The sequence below is a fragment of the Pleurodeles waltl genome, chromosome 3_1, assembly GCF_031143425.1.
Source record: "Pleurodeles waltl isolate 20211129_DDA chromosome 3_1, aPleWal1.hap1.20221129, whole genome shotgun sequence".
NCBI classification, from domain to species: Eukaryota; Metazoa; Chordata; class Amphibia; order Caudata; family Salamandridae; genus Pleurodeles; species Pleurodeles waltl.
In genome coordinates this window covers 1,696,943,448-1,696,960,397 of record NC_090440.1, presented here as the reverse complement: position 1 = coordinate 1,696,960,397, position 16,950 = coordinate 1,696,943,448, and the positions used below count along the sequence as shown (strand labels likewise).

Below are 16,950 nucleotides of genomic sequence, written 5' to 3'. Positions count from 1 at the left end.
AGGGTTTAACTTGGAAGCTCTCAATATTGACAACAGTAGCAATGCATCCACGTAGCCAATCAAAAATTGGAAATATCATTTTTGAGCAAGGTGAAACAATCAAGTTTCATGTGTTTAAGACTGCGGTGATGCTAATTAATTTGGCTCAACTTAGATGTTTAAAAATTCACAATCTTCATCTCGTGGGCAAAATTACCACTTCTACGCGTTACAATATTTAAGATGGTTTCGTTGAAAGATCTTCAACTTTTAACACAAATCATGCATCATTAACAATCCAGTAAACCACAGAGAGTACATGACAGGGATAGCGAGAGATGCAGTGGGCATCTGAGAGAGAGAATGCATGCGAGGCCGCAGTTTTACTGACTGAGATAGAACCATGAAGGACACGAAGACTGTGCACTGTACGTTTCGTGCACACACTGAATAGGGTAAATGCAACAAGATCCCAAAATAGCCTTCAATCATCCTTCTTCAAACACATGTAACATTTACTACAATTAAAATATGTTTTGTAAATACTAGAAAATTCGAATATTTGTGTATTTTTTCTAGGACACCTTCATAAACATTGATAATGAAAGTTAGGAAGACAGTGAAAAACACCACCGAAATCTATAGCAAAATAAATAATGAAAAGAGGTATCCTAATATAGAGTACATGTCACAACTTCATACCCAGTATCAGGATTTAATCGAAGTGCATATCTCGACTTACCTTAATCCCCTTCACAACGTCTCCTATTTCATATTCTATACTGGGATATTTCACAGCACCTTCTCAGAAAAATGTACTATATATGATCGTTATCATATAATCAGTAACGTAAGCAAAGCTTGAAGCTAGGCATCAAGCAGTGAAGTAAGCACAGCCTGAAGCTTGGTCTCAGGGATTCTCCAACGAGGAGGCAGCGTTGTTCTAGAGCCCTGCTGTATGCCAGCATTTGCTATTGCTTGTGGATAGGAATTATATACATCATATGCCAGGACTCGACACTTCTCACTGTAAGGCTCTGTAGACCATGTATTCCAGGGCTTGTTATTATTGATACAGTTGCAATGAAATGTGTTCTTCCTGCTACAATAAGAGCAACATTTCTCCGTGTTGAATTTAGGACAACATCAACACTTCATTACTCTGTTTTAAAATACTTTTAAGACACGCAAAATAAATTTTCACTGGCACCAATACCCCCGCACATTTAAATTTATGCACACAACCCTACTCTCAAAAGAGTAGCTACAACTTCCTGAGTTCACCAAGCAGAGTTGACAGGTACAATTGAAAACTACTGCCTCTCTCTAAGGCTATCTGGGGAGGTTCTTCAGATCTTGTAGACAAGAGCCAACTCATATGTGGAGTACAGATAAACACCTCAAATAACATAGACACTGATATCTAGATAACTGGGCAATTATATATTCCTTAGATAAACAAAATGCACAGCATAAATTCTTTTAACAGCATCTGCAGGTTAAAAACGGCCAGCATTCAATGACACCTCTGTCTATCGTAGGTGAACATACTGAAAATGTGTTGCCATTTTTAGGTTGAAGCCTACCATACAGTGAAGCGGTCTGGTTTGCTAAAGATATCCTGGGGACATTTGGAAAGATTCCCTGGGAATGCATTCCGCCTGCCCACTGCTTAACACTGGCTTTGTAGTTTGTAATGTACATTTGATTGCTTTCAATTTGCTGGCTTGATTTGTTTTAGGCTGTCCAGCTTGAGTTTGTCCCTCATGAAGAGTATTTCTTATTTACTGTATCCTTCAGAGATCTCCCTTTTTGTAAACAGTCCTTTAAATATTGTTCTTATCTAGTGACTTTTGTTGTGCATTCAAAGACAGAGGTCAAATGTCAGGGTATGTCTTCAGAGGGAACTTGGTGTTTACTTTTTTCCAACTGTCTTCAAAGCGAGAGGATTTATGTGACACTCTTGCCCTGAAAGGCTTTTTTTCTAGCACACAAAGTTTAAATGTCTGTAAAGAACTGTGCAAACATTTCAGAATATATCAGAATTAGGAAAGCACATTTTTTGTAATTCTGAAGTGTGGTGGAAACAAATATGTTAATACGATCAAAGCAAATCATAACACTAGGTGGTGACATTTTCACGCATTGTTTGTGTGCTGTATGCTTTTATCAGTAAAACTGTATTTCTGTGCAAATGCAATGGTCATTTCAATTGAAAATGTGTTGTCTGTAATGACAGTGCACTACCACACCATGCATACACCAATTTATGCCACTCCACACCACAGCACTCTACTCTGCACCACTCCATTCTGTGTCACTGCACTCTACTCAGCTTCACTCCACGTATCTCTACTCTACACCACCCTGCACTCTTCATGACTCCAGTCTAGGCCCTTACACTCTACTTTGAACCACTCCACTCTATGCCACTCCACTCTAATTTGCACCACTGTACTCTATGCCACAGTACTCTGCAACAATGCACTCTGCCACTGTCCTCTATGCCAGTACACTCTAATCTGTACCACACCACTCAACGTCACTACACTCTACTCTGTACCACCCCACTCTATGCCACGGCACTCTAATCTACTCTGCATCACTGTATTCTATGCCACTGCACTCTACCCTGCACCACTCCACTTCACTCTACTCTACCCTGAAACAATTCACTCTATACCACTGCACTCTACACCACTCCACTCTACAGACTACACTCTATGCCACACTACTCTGCACCACTCTATGCCACTGCACGCTACTCTAAACCACTCTACTAAAAAATAATACACTCTATGTCAATTTACACTGCACTCTATGCCACTAAACTATGCAACACCCTTCTGTACCCCTCTGCACTTTACGCTACTGTACTCTACACAATTGCACTCTATGCCACCCTATCCTACTCTGCACTACTGTGCTCTACTCCAGTCTGCTCTACACCATTCTACTCTGCAACACTTCAGTCTTTGATATCGGACTCTACTCTACACCACTGCACATATTGCTACAGCACTCTACGTCACTACACTCAACATAATTCTACTCTGCACCACTGCACTCTGTAGGACTCCACTTCACACCACTGCACTCTATTCTGCAACTGCACTCTACTTTGTACCACTGTACTCTACGTCACTGTATTGTACTGTGCCACTGCAATCTAGACCACTCTAGTCTACTCTGCACCACTCCAATCTACTCCAATGTGTTCCAATGCCACAGTTTCAGCAGCCACGTTGGTGAACAACTTGGATAAAAGACACTGGCAAAGCCAATAGCTCTTGCATAGGTGAGACCTATGGGCAACGCCAGTGCTTTTTTAAACAAGGCAATCAATCTAAATCAAATGCATGGGGGGCCCTATAGATTCAGGTGTAGTGGCTGAGTTGTAAGGTGAAGGTACTTAAAGGGGAGATTGCTATAGCTCAGGTCTGATATACATTTTCAGGGGAGTATGGGGGCCTCAGAAGGGGAAGAGAGAGAAAGGGGTGCTTCAAAGAAGATTGAGGTGCACTCGAAGAACAGTATGGTAATCAGAACTGTAATAAAGTTAGAAATGTAAAGAAGGGGTGATGTGGAAAGGCAGGACTGTACGTGGCTCTTGCCCCATAAATATCGAGAGAGTTGCAAAGTACGTCATGATTACGGTGCATCGGTCCCTGAACTGGAGGGGAAAGGGTTGTTGCAGACCTGGATCGAGGTGCACTCGTAGAGGTTCTTTGGTAGCCACTGTAGAGGAAACAGCAAGCAGCAATCTAGTGCATAAGCAACGCTGCATAAGGAATACCACTGTCAGAAAAGTAAGGGTAGGCGTGCAGTGGGGTGAGAGTGATACACTATCGGAGCTGTGGGTGGGTCGTAATGCTATGTCACTTGGAGGGAGCAAGGCACGGAAGGTGCATTGGCAGAGCTGTTGTTGGCTCGGTACCAAGAAAGTAAATCGGAGAGAGGCAGACCACTCCTAAAACACACTGACAGACCTATGCGTGGTTGTCACTCAATGCTGGACGAATAAGAAAGCTGCAGAGTTGTGTAGTGAGTAACTCATCCCCATTCCTGAATCTAGACTTAAATACGTGCACAAAAAAAACGATCTTCGACTGCTCAGATTCCTTACCGGCGCTGGGCATGTGGGTTCCTCGAGCTGGGTTCAGCAGTTCTACTGGTTGGTCTCGCCCCGAAAGCCCATCTGCGGAGAAAAAAACAGCAGAAAGTCAGATAAACAAATAAATACACAAGTGAACCAACTGTGAGAACAGCAACAGAAATCCATTACCAGTCAGAAACAGTCAATGGCACGCTGCAGGAAGGCAGGCACTTGGCGCACAGAGGAAAGGCAGCGGCACCGTCGCTGCAAAAAAAGTCAGAACTGCATGCAAATAAACCTGGATCACAGGGTGGAGGCGCCTTTAAAAGAACATCATGTTTCTGGAAGAACACCCGCACACATAAATCTGCAGAACCCAGAGAATATTTGGGCATACGAAACGAGTGGAAAAGCTCCAACCCGTACATAGGGCGGGGTAAACCTGTCTACCGAAGAACAGAAGGGAAGAGAAACGCTTCCCAAATTTTATACGTTTAATAACAATATGGTGCGGCGGCTGAGAGAAGAACAGCCCCAGGAGGATGCAGCTAAAAATAGCACCGAGCGCGCCTGCCCGTGCGTGCGCGCGCGTGTGGCGACTGCAATGGGAAGAGGACTGAGGCAGATTAGGATGCAGGAGCACGCATCAGCACAGCTCGCATGGTTTAGGAGGAGAGGCAGCGGAGCTCACAGGGCTGGGGCTACGGAGTTGGGAAACCAGAGCTTGCAGGGCTGCAGAAAACAGATCGCACAGCTGGGGTTAGCAGGCAGGTAAAGAAGCCGAGTTTACGGGGCTAGTGATAACTGAGGTAGGGAAATTTAGTTCGCAGCATCGTACGGTGGTAAGAACGCGGAGTTCGGGATAACGGCGCCCAGGAAGGAGCTAGCGGAACTGAGGGGGGCAGGGGAGCGAGGATGCAGAGCTTGTGGCTATAAAGAAGCAGCGCCCATAAAAGCGTAGATGACGGCGGTATCTACGTAGAGCTCATAGGACTGGACATTAGCACGCGTGCAAGGAAGCAGTGCTCAAGGTGGTGGGAAAAGCGGGGCTGTAAGGAAGCAGAGATCACGGGCGAATACAACAGTGTCAAGGAAACCGATCGCGCAGGGCTGGGACAGACGGGGCAACAATACTGAACTTGCTGGGCTGGGGCTAACAGGGGCAGCGAGCACAGATCATGGAGGGAATAGTAGGGGGCAAGCAAGCTGAATCACACGAGCTCGATGAAGCGGAAGAGCTCAGACTAGGATAGAAGGAAGAGGAGCGGTGCTCCCGGGGCGAGGCGAGCAGGGCTCCAATGAGGCACAGCTCGCGGAGCCGGGGATAGCCGAGGTGAGGAATAAGCGCGCACGGACCGGCGGCATCCGACAAGCAAGGAAAGGCTGAGTGCGCGGGGGTAACGGGGTGGACCAACACCAGCAGGACAGGGGGCAATGGGTGGCAAGGAAACCAACTGGGGGCAGCAGAACTAAGAAATGATGTCGCTGGCGGTGCGGAAGCAGAGCTCGCGTAGCAGTGGACAGAAAGGATGTAAGAAAGCAGAGCCGGTGTAAGAGAGCTGAGGAAGCCGAGCTCACCGGACTGGGGATAACCGAGGCAAGGAAGCAGAGCTTGCATTGCTGGGATAGAAGGGAGCGGAGAAGCAGAGCTCCTATGGCTGAGAGTTATACAAGTAGGGCTTGGGGGGCTGGGGAGAGCAGGGTGTCGGAATAAGAAGTAAAGAAGCGGAGTCCACATCTGGGGCTAGCGGGACCGGGAGTACCTGGAGCGGAGAAGCACAGCCTGCACGCCTAGAGACGCAGAGGCTGAGCGGGTAACCCCACACAGCACGGACATCACAGGGGCAAGGGAGCACAGCTTGCAGGCATGTGAATAACCGAGGTAGCAAGCCAAGGCTTGCAGGCAGTAAGGAAGCCAAGCTTGCTGTGTTGGAAGTAATGCAGATAGGCCAGCCAAGCTCACGGGGATGAGGATAACAAAGGAAAGGAGGCAGAGCTCACAGGACAGCCGACAGAGGTTATGAAAATATCACAGAGTTGGAGCCAACAGGTAGGGAAGCAAAGATCACGGGACTGGTTACACTGAAGCGGAGCTCACATGCCTGGGTATAGCAGGGAGGGAAGTTTAGCTCACACGAGATCGGAGGGAAAGGAGGAGCACCTGACAAAAAAAGATGGGGTAACAGAGCAGGGTGAGCGGGGAGGTAAGGAGGCCGAGGATAGGGAAAGAACTGCAGAGAACAGGATAGCAGGGGAAGTAAGGGGGTGTGAAAGCAGAGTTTTGGATGATATAGGCAAGGAAGCAGGGGGTGGGACAACGGATGTGAGGGAGAAGAGGTCACAGCAGGGAAATAAGGACGCAGTACCTCCCTGAGTGGGACAAGAGGGATGTATGTGAGCAGACCTCTTATAACCACTGTAAAGAGGAGATGAATAAGTAAAGCTTACAGAGCGAGAGATAGCCTGGATATGGAGTAAGCAAAGCACACCGGTCTGAGAGCAGGAGAGCTGTAAGGAAGAAGAGCTCGTATACAATAGCAAGGAGATAAGGAAACCAAACAAAACACTGGCATTAACAGGGAGCTATTGCAAAACAGGTTGCAGGGTGAGACATTAAAAAGTTGATCGATCTACAGTTCAAGCAATGCAAAGAAGAATAGTTGACAGGGTGAATGTAAACATTATGCAAGAAAGCATAGCTTACAGGCAGGAGATAGCAGTTACTGGTCAAAGCAGAAACAGATGGAAACAAAGCAGACAGGACAGAGGAAATGGGGATGCAAGATCTAGGATTGCAAAGAACGTATGAAAGCAGGGCTATATATCACAGAAATACACATAAACTGATGTGTGTGACCCAGTGAATACAGGGTAATAGAGATACAGAACACGTTGACTGTGAATAATAGGGCTGTAAAGAAGCAAAGCTCATACGACTTGGCAAACTGGGATTTTAGGATGCAAAACTCACAAGGCTGAGGTTAAAAAGGCAAGGTGTGCAGAAGTGGGACATACAGAGATCTAGGAGGGGCAGCCTGAACCGAATAAGGCAAGGAAGCCAGTAGATCTTGCCGTACTGTGAAGAACAGGTATGAAATCGAAAACCCATCTGTTAAGAGAGATGCAGGCTAGACCGTGATTAGATAAATGAGATGAGATAGCAGAGCTGACAGAGGAGGCGAGAATAAAAGAGGTATAGAATGAGTACTGCAAAGCACAAGCTAACGGACGTAAGCAAGCGGTACTGTAAAGGCTGCTAATAACATCTGCAAGGAGGCAGACCACACAAGGCTGATAATAAAAGGAAGCACAGTCCAGATAGATGGAGATAACAGGCATCCAAGATCTCAACGAGGCACAGCTTGGAGATTGGATATAGCACACAAAACAGAAGGCGAGTCTTCTAAGAAAGCAGTGCTTGCAGTGCAAAGAATAATAGAGTGCATCAGTAAATCATGATAATAAATTGAGCCACCGTACCTCAGATTTCGAGCACAAGTGTAATACAAGCATAAGAGGCCTGAAATGGTGAGCCTGAACATGGAGGTGGGAGGGTTGCATGTGAATCTATAAAAGATATTAATAGTGGAGAACCACATTATACAAGTAAGTAACTTGTTTTTTCTCCAGTATTGTATCTTTTTATAGATTCACACACTTGAAGTAAACAAGCTAGCTGTATCAATCTTCTTAGGACGATGGGTTGGGCGAACTATCCCACCATGAGTGCCCTTAAATAAGAAAAGTAAAACCAATCACACTGAAACTAAAGAAGCATTGAAGCAGCAGCACCACAGCCAGCAATAACAATTGAAACATTTGAGAAAAGCATCAAAAATATTAGCAGACATGACCTGAAATAAACAAGCATTGGCATAGCCAATAGGTCTCGCCTTTGGGACCTTGTATTTAGCCATGCAGCACATTAAAACTTTATCAGAAATAAAATGTGTTTGTGCATTCCTTTATACACTTGGCGTTAGACTGTGATGGTCAGAACATCCCCTAGAGGGCACCACAATAAAAATAGCATTTGGAAGAAACATGGTCATGTAACCATATAGCCAGCTCCTAAAAAGCATTACAACATGAAAAGAGAACAGAGACCATTGCAGTGTTACCATGTATTCAGCCCCTAGAGGTCATAGTGCATTACACATTTTCAGGTCTAGCAAGCCTGCTAGATTATTATTACAAACAAGGCACTTAGAACACAAACAACTCCCAGCTGTAAAGCAAAAGCTTCAGCCACGAGAGAGCTTAAAAAGACATTGAATGGCGGGAGAGGTTAGGATTTTACCCTCTACAACCACCCCCTTTCAACCTAGTGTTGGGACCCAGAAGATGAGCTGGACAGAAACTGCATGCCACGCTGAATGTTTTGGTCGTGGTCCCATTCTCCTAGGACTACCGCAAGCTGAGTTGTGTAAAAGGAATGCCTCACAAAGCATTATGGGGCGGGTTTCCTGAGTGCAATGAATATTGTAGTATCAGCTCTCCCACTGTGCCAGGGTAAGCCACATTGAGGGTTTCTCTTGTGTTTTTCCTATTTAAAAGGTACCAGTTTGTATATTTTTCAACTGCTAAACTTGGGAAAAAATTAGGAATGGGGCTGCAAATTGAACTAGTGCTCATGTAAAGTGCTCCAATCTTCCGCTATATAAATAAAAAAGCCTTCTTCAGCTTGCTGCCTTTGTTGGGCGCAGACACCACAAAAAAACAACGAGATGCCAGAGGAAGAACCAACATATCACAAGCGGGGAGGCAAAAGAAAAAAGTAGTGCACCAAAACCAAGGTATATTGCCGATCGTGGAATAATCCAGGTAACAGTTTCAGTCTCTGGGGTGTGAACAAAACAGCCTCAAGGCGGGACAAACCTAAAGCATTTACCTAACAAGCCAAAGGAATTTTGAAAGGCAGGCCAAGGAACAAATTAAAGTGATGGGAGTGGTGAAAGCTCACAGAAGTAGATTACAGCATGTTGAGAGAGAGCGCATGTGAGCTGCTTAGGCTCAACCTAAAAAGCAGCATACCTTATGAAAAAAGGTGTCGTAGTGTAGCCTGTCCAAAAGCAGTAGTGCTTTGTGAATGTGTGGGTATTAACCCACGTCGCCGCCCTGCAGATGTTGGTGTTGGTAGTGACACCCCTGCAAACAGTGCTGAAGACGCTGCAACCTTCCAGATCAAATAAGCCTTCACTTTAGCAGGCGCCCTGACTTTTCATAACAATAAGCTATAGTTGCTGAGACCCAAAGAGCAATGCTAGCCCTTGACAATACTTGACAGATCTTGGGGCTGAGAAGAAAATGAGCAGCTGACTTGACTTTGGGAAGGCTTTGTTTCTTTGTAAGTAGAACTTCAAACAGCATTTAACATCCATAGAAAGTAAGGCCATTTCTGCAGGTAAGGGCGGATTAGGGAAGAAAGTAGGCAAAATGATGGACTCATTGAGATGAAAAGCTATCAGTACTTTTGGAATGAATGATGGATTACTGTGCAGCATGACTGTTCACTTGAAACTGTAGGTAAGTCTCTAATTGTGAAAGCCTGAATTTCACGTATGCGCCTGGCAGATGCGATCGCCAGAAGAAAAGCCACTTTCCAAGAGACAACCTTCAATTCAGACATGTGAATGAGTTCAAAAGGGGGTCTCTTAAATTGAGACAAGACTGTGTTTAGCTGCCAAAGAAAAGGAGGAGGCTAAACCAAAGGGTAAGCTCAGAACAAACCTTTCATAAAATTCTCCACCAGTCTATTGGACCACAAGGATAACTGACCAGAACACCTCCGGAATCTGGAAATGGTAGCTAGATGCACCATGCACCATGCTTAGGACCCGATTTGGCGAGATGCAGGAGATAAGGGAGAATCTAATCTGGTGTCAATGAGAAAGGCTGGTAAGACTGAGAAGCACACCATGAGCAAAACCTTTTCCACTGTGCAGAGTAGCATTTGTTTGTAGAAGGAGCACGGGCTTTATGAAAAATGTCAACACATCGGCCAGAGAGGCCTAAATACCCAAATTCAGCATGGTAAGGAGCCAGGCCGACAAGTTGAGAGATTGAATTTATGGATTAAACCCTTGTCCATTGGTGATTGACAGTAGATTCTCCTTCGACGGGAACTGGATGTGCAAGCAATCTGACAAGTGGAGCACCTAGGTGAACCAATATTGTCTTGGCCACACCAGAGCAATGGGAATGGGACGGTAAGGTTCCCTTTTTATCTTTTGGAAGATCTTTGCAATGAGTGAGAACAGGTGGAATGCATAGGGCAAACATTCCTATTCAAGAGAAGTGGAAGGTGTTACCCCAAGATCCTGGTCAAGGGTATCTGCTGGTGAAAAAAGTTGCATGTTTTGCTGAGAGCAGTGGCGAAAAGGTCAAGGGTTAGATAAATCCAAGACTGGCAAACCTTTCACAAAGGACTCTGGTTGATCTCCTACTCGTGGCATTGCTTGTCTGTTCTGCTGAAGAAATCTGCCCGTTCGTTCTGCACCCCTGAGACATGCTTTATTTTGAACGAAATGTTATTGTTTAACAGCCATTCCCAAATTTCTAGTGCTTGATCTGACAGAACCTGCAATTTTGTCCCTCCTTGCTCAGTGAGACAAAACATTATGGTAGTATTGTCTGTTCTCATCAACATTGCAGAGTTGCGAATCCTGGGCAGAAAGGCCTGAAGTCCTAGAAAAACAGCCTTCAGCTCTAGGAGGATTATGTGAGACAATGCTTCTTGACTGGACCACTTCATGTGAACCTCTAAGTCCTACAGCATGGATCTCAAGCCTTCTAGGGAAGCGTCTGTTGTCATCACCCTCTGTGGTCTCAATGGAAGAAACAAGAGTCCCTGAACAACATTGTCCCTGATAGCCCACCAAGACATTGCTAACAATCTCTGGAGTGACTGAGATCCTGCCTTCGAAAGATCCTCGGCACTGAGTCCACTGTGCATTGAATTGTTTCTGAAGAGGCCGCATGCGAAGGCGGCAATCTGGAATGAATGGGAAGCAGAATGACAATCTCAAACATGGATCTGTAAGTTATTATTGAAATGAACTCTTTTGAAGAGAGGGATTGTGCGATTGCTTGTAAAGGCTTTGGACAGTTTTGTGTCCAGGATTGCTTCTAGAAACACCTACCTTCTGTTAGGGATGAGTGAGGACTTTTCCTTGTTGAGTTTGAGGCCTAAGTATTGGAACAGCTGTAGACAAGCCTGCATCTACCTTTGTGCTGAATGGAAGGTGGCACCCTTTATCGACTATCGTCCCTGTACAGAAAGACCTGGTGACCTGAACGTCTGAGAAAAGCTGCCACCAGCGCAATGCATTTCGTAAATACACTTGAAGCCAATCTTAACCAGAAAAGGAGCACCTTAAACTGATAATGGCACCATGCCACCTCAAACATGAGAAACCTTTGGTGCTTGGAATCTATTGGAATATGGAAATATGCATCCAGTAGATCTAGGGAAGTCTCCGGTGTCCACCAGCTACAAAATCTCCTGAAGAGATAGCACCCTGAAGGGTTGCTCTTTGTTGAACTTGTTTAAGAGCCTCAGGTCCATCAACTGTCTCCATTTTCCTGACTTCTTCTTGATGAGGAAGAAGTTAGAGTAGAAGCTGTGATTGTGTTGATTGTAGGGCACCTCCTGCATTGCGTTCTTTGAAAGAAGCACTCAAATGTCTTTCTTCAAGATGGCTAGATGATGATGAGATTCTTTGCGTGGAGGTAGAATAGGAAGCTTTTGGACAAACTCCAGGGTGTGACCGTGTTGGATTATGTCGAACACCCATCTGTCGGAAGATATGAGCTTCCAGTGACCTAAGAATTTGGAGATAAGGTTACCAAACTGATGTGGGACTGAGGTGGGAGGAGCCTGCTTCACATCATTGCCTCCTGCTAGTATCTTGTGACTTGCCTCCTGATAAGGAATGTCGTCGCACTGGCTGTCTGGAATACGAAGACACTGTTGTTGGTCTGTAGGACTGCACAGAATATTGTGGTCGAAAACCTTGCGGTGTGCAAGGTTGAAACCTTTGCTGGCATTGTGGTCGGGTATTAAATTGACCTCTACCTCTGCCCTGAAAGGGCTGGAAACACCTCTACTGCAGGGTGGCCAAAGATCTTGCAGTGCCGGTACCTGCCTTTATGGACTGCAGAGCTTCACCAACATGCTTTTCAAACAGGTTCTCACCATCAAACGGCATGTCTAGAATTTTGGCCTGTATTTCTTGACAAAAAGTTGTTGCTTTCAGCCATTCCTGGCGTCACAACACTACTGCTCCCCCAATCTGCTTTTAAGCTGTGGACAAAATATCCATAGACACAGCAACGATTTCAGGTGCGGCCTTCTCACCTTCTATCAATATTTCCAGTGATTCCTTCATTTTGTCCTCTGGGAGATAATCCAGTACAGAGGAAACATCAGACCACATCTGACTGTCGTATCTCCCAAGAATGGCCAGAGCACTGGAGGCTCGCATTGAAGTAGCCCCCACGGCAAATAACCGCTTTCCAATATTATCGAGCCTGCAGCCCTCCTTGTCCTGAGGCACTGTGCACGGCGAGGAAGGGTTCTTTGCTTGTCTCTGAACAGCTTGCATAATGACCAAATCCGGTCTAGGTTGACCAATGCGGAATGCGGGTGAATTGTCCTGTGCTTTGCACTTCTTATCCAGCTTTGGGACAAATGCTGTCACTGATGCTGGGGTTTTCATTAACCTTAATACTTCTTGCCATATGAAATCAACAATAGGTATATCCTGAGGTGTTCATTGCGCTCCTGCCTTAAAATCACAGAGGGCGCATTTCGTCTATTTAGCTGGCAGAAGACGGTCAAAGAGCTTGTGCGTTCTTTCGAGTAAGTCATGAAAACTACACCAATGTCTGCTGGCAGAGAGTCTGCAACAAGCCAAGTAGGAGATGCTGCATTGGTGTCACATAATCATCCCACTCAGGATGGTCACTCAGATCCAACTGGGTCTCTCCCTCTGTTGGTCCCCATCACTGTCTTGAAAAATATCTCAAACAGTGATAGGGAGTGGCACAGTTTTTTTCCCCTTTGTGGCCTGGGTGTGCTCTGCTGGGAAGTTTCTAGTGATTCATTTCTAGAGGGAGGCTGTTGAGTGTTAGCCTCTGGAAATCTCTTGTAGTAATCCTTTAACATCATGCACAAGCCGGTGACTAGCGTAAGAGTGATTGCGACAGCTGGCTCTTGACCCGGGTGAGAATCTTCCTCCTGCTCATCGTATGGCTAGTGTTCTTGAAATGTATCATATTCCTGCGGGGATTGATGACCTTTGTCAGAGAAGGAATACTTGCCCATAAGGTAAGTTGAATGTTCTGCCTCCTTATCCTCTGTCTCCTGGCACTTAACATTCAACTGGGAGGGGCTACAGGCATGGCAAAAATGATCTTCATCCCCAGGCTCCTGAACCGTAGTAAATTTGCTGGAGGCAGGGCTGAAATTTTTTTAATATCCTGAGGCAAAGTAGAGATCATGCCCTTGCCAGAAATGTAGAAAGAGTCTTTTCCCATCGTAGACGGGATGGTCGTCAACGGGGTCATCAATGACATGGAGACGGCAGCAGGCTGCTTCCACGAAGCATTGGTGGGTGCCGCCGTCCTCATGGTTATCTTTGCCGTCAGAGATGGTCTGGTCGACAACGCTGTTGTCTTCAGAGTCTTTGTCAACGACGCTGAGGAAGTCGTCGACGTAGTAGCGGTTGCCACCAACACAGTCTAGGAGATTTTCAGAGACAAGACCACCGTCGATGGTACAATCCTCATTGATTGATGAATTGTCTTTATAGAGGGATCTTTGAATGGAGAATCCTGAACAGACAGTGTTGGTGAGCAAGATTTTTCTTGAGAGGCGGAAGGACCAGCCAGCTCCTTGCTTCTTTTCCTCTCAGTACTGGTCTCTGTACTGCAAGAACTGGACTTTTTAGAGTCCTTGTCAGAGGCTGAAGAACCCCCAGCCTTTTTAACACTGAGGAGGAATGGACCCTCTCCTCACCCTCAGAATCTGAATCAGTGTGTATTTTTCCTCTACAGTCATATGAGCATTCTACCCTACCGATCTTTAAGGGTTTTAGCAGAAAGAGTACAGCAGTATTTTCAGTCTTTAGGCTTATGTTGTGGAAAAAGACAATGTAAGCATTCTTTGTGGGGGACCTCAGAATACAGCCTGGATTTTGCACAGGTCTTACAAGGCCTGAACAGCCTTTTCTTAGCCTCATACATTCCGTCAAAAACAGTGAAATACACTCCCAGACTGTTCCTCAGATGTTCCTTTAAGATTTAAGGATGAACAAAAGAGCTGCAGGTCAAAAGTTTAGCAGTGGAACACTGACTGAGCAGAGCTCAGGAAGAATCCATAACACACAATGTGCAGTAAGAAATCTGAGGTATGGTGGCTCTGCAAAAGATGAGTGCTTATGGGTCTGAACTCTGATTGGTTGAAGTTTGTGTGCTAAAAGAAAGTGAACAGGTTAAGACTGGTATTGTTTTTTTACATTGAAGTTTAAAGCTAAGGTTCTAACACAGCTTTTAGAACTGTTACCGTGGGACTCCCCCCACCATGATGACAGGGGCGATTCAAGCATGTGAATCTATAAAATATACTATTCTCCAGTATTGTATCTTTCCAAAGATAACTGAATATAACAATGATCTTGCAGACTGTGTCTTAGCAACAATAATCTGAATAGATTTGAGATAGCTGTGATATTTTAAGTCAAGACTGACGAGGTTATGTAGTGAATGAATATATGAGTTATGTAGGGGCAATAAATACGACCACTGAGGAACCACATAAATCATGGAGTATGAACTGAATGTGTTGCTGTTTTTTAAGAAAAGAAGAAACCACTTTGTGGCTACAGAAACTCCTAATACTTCACCAATACTATACAAGAAAAAAGAGTGATGGAGGATATACAACTAAAAAAACTTGTCTAATAGCATTGGACTGGAAAGACTAAGCTCACCATTGTTGAGTGCTTTAGTCACTTCCTATCAATGATGATGCAGTTCCATCACTCCCCTTGAATGATGCTGCTCCCAGTTCTCTCAAGTGTCTGAAACCAGATGGACAATCCCACAAAACTGAATATGCTTTCAGAAATGTCTTGAACTCAAGTAGGATTAGCCTTGACAACCTTGAGTAACAAAAAAATATATATAAAACAATTGATCTACAAGCAGTTTCGCTGGAAAGGTGTGGTTTTAGACAGTAGCTCCAGAGGTCAAGGAACTTGGTGATAAAGTGGACTCCCCTCCCTGAAAGAGTGGAGGCAATGAACTCAACCATGGTGGGGGGGACAGCTGGTGCCCTGTTAAGTGAAGGTCCTGAAGACTCTAGAACAAATGGTGCCTTTGCTGGCAGTGCAGTCACACTGATAACCTGTCTATATGGGGTGTTAAAGAGAGAGTGTACAAAAAACAGGGTTGGCATTGTGGCCAAAATGACGGTCTAGACTGTAAGGCATATCTACTTGAATCACTGTGGTAGAGGCAACTGCCGATTTTTAAAGAAGAGAACAAGTTCTTCAGAATATTCCCAGGCCACACAGCAGGAAATCAGTGACCCTCACTAGTTTTTCAAGTTGTGTTCTAGCTACAGTAGTCAATGTTGAAGACAAATGGATTATTGGGAGAATTCAGAGATGCTTGATAAGGTAAGGATCTTTGACTGGGACAAACTAGTTCCGATAGCACGAAACTGAATTTGTTTTGTCATTTATACAATTGTGATGAAAATTATTTTTAAACTCCGAGGAAAGAGGTTTTGAAGTTGGGAGCTCAACCCAGTGTTCTCTATCCAGCCCACTTGAGAGTAGTCTGGCAGGAGTCTCCTTGTTTAGTCAAGTGGAAGAGGTCACAACATACTTCAAAACTATTAAGGACAGTGGCACACCAACTGCATGACTTTGCTATGTGTATAATTAGATTCTGCCTTTTTGTGACTACTGCATGATGTGCCTTCCTGAACTCGGGGCCTCACCACAGACCCTTGCGTTCTTTTGCTTCCTAGGTTATTGTTTTTAAAGTCTTTATAATCTATTCTTATAAAACCAAAACCCTCCCCTAATCACCGCAACAGATTTGTGGAATACCAATTCATAATTGGCTATTTGCAACTATGCACAGTCTAGTTCATCATTAACAATATTGTGGAATGCTTTAAAAATACCAGGTCATGCAAAAAGCAATTATGTGTTGTGTTGTACTATTTAAAACAAATGAAGTTGTTAAAATGGATTTACCATTGTTACAAGAGTGGGGGTCAAAGGATTTTTTTAGAGTCTGAATCAGAGCCCAAAGTAAAATAGTTACTTTCTCACAATTGTTAAGCACTGCTGACTGGCATGTATCTCACTAAGAGGTGAAGATATTTAATGATTTTAACATTTCTCATGTATTGTCTACAGAAACTGATTTGCACTGAAGCACATCTCTATCTGGTAGCAAATTAGAATCAAATTCCCCCTACACTATAAGCATTTACTACTATCATATGCGAGAGGAGAGTTTATCTGATATTTTTAACTTAATTAAGTTAATAAAAAAAAGAATCACCACTTAGGTGGTGGTTGACAAAGCACAGAATGACAACTTTAGTTCAGCTCAGAGTGTCGTGAAATAGGAATGGTGTTCTTTTGCAACAGCATTATTAAATGTGAACGAACCTTTTTGCCGCCATTGTGTGTTTTTTTATTTCTTCCTTGTAACCAGCAACGTGATAACATTGGCTCCAGACTGGACATACAAAATGGTAAAGTACTTTGGGTAGAAGATTCTCAAATCTGGATAAATACAAACTCCCCATCCCAAACCTCAAGAGTGTCAACAGCAGAACAAACCCATGA

At 44.6% G+C, this 16,950-nt stretch overlaps 1 protein-coding gene across 11 annotated transcripts in view; it reads right to left on the bottom strand.

Annotated features, from left to right (window-relative positions):
• Nucleotides 1-16,950, bottom strand: part of HDAC4 (histone deacetylase 4) — a 1,159,747-nt gene that overhangs the window by 682,232 nt on the left and 460,565 nt on the right. For 8 of the 11 annotated variants that reach the window (XM_069225509.1, XM_069225507.1, XM_069225510.1 and 5 more), the window contains one exon: nucleotides 4,106-4,177. In XM_069225509.1, coding sequence (XP_069081610.1) covers nucleotides 4,106-4,177 — 72 coding nt within the window. Of the gene's footprint in view, nucleotides 1-4,105; nucleotides 4,178-4,264; nucleotides 4,599-16,950 lie in introns of those variants that run through there. The other 3 variants (XM_069225517.1, XM_069225515.1, XM_069225513.1) reach the window with 3 other exon arrangements.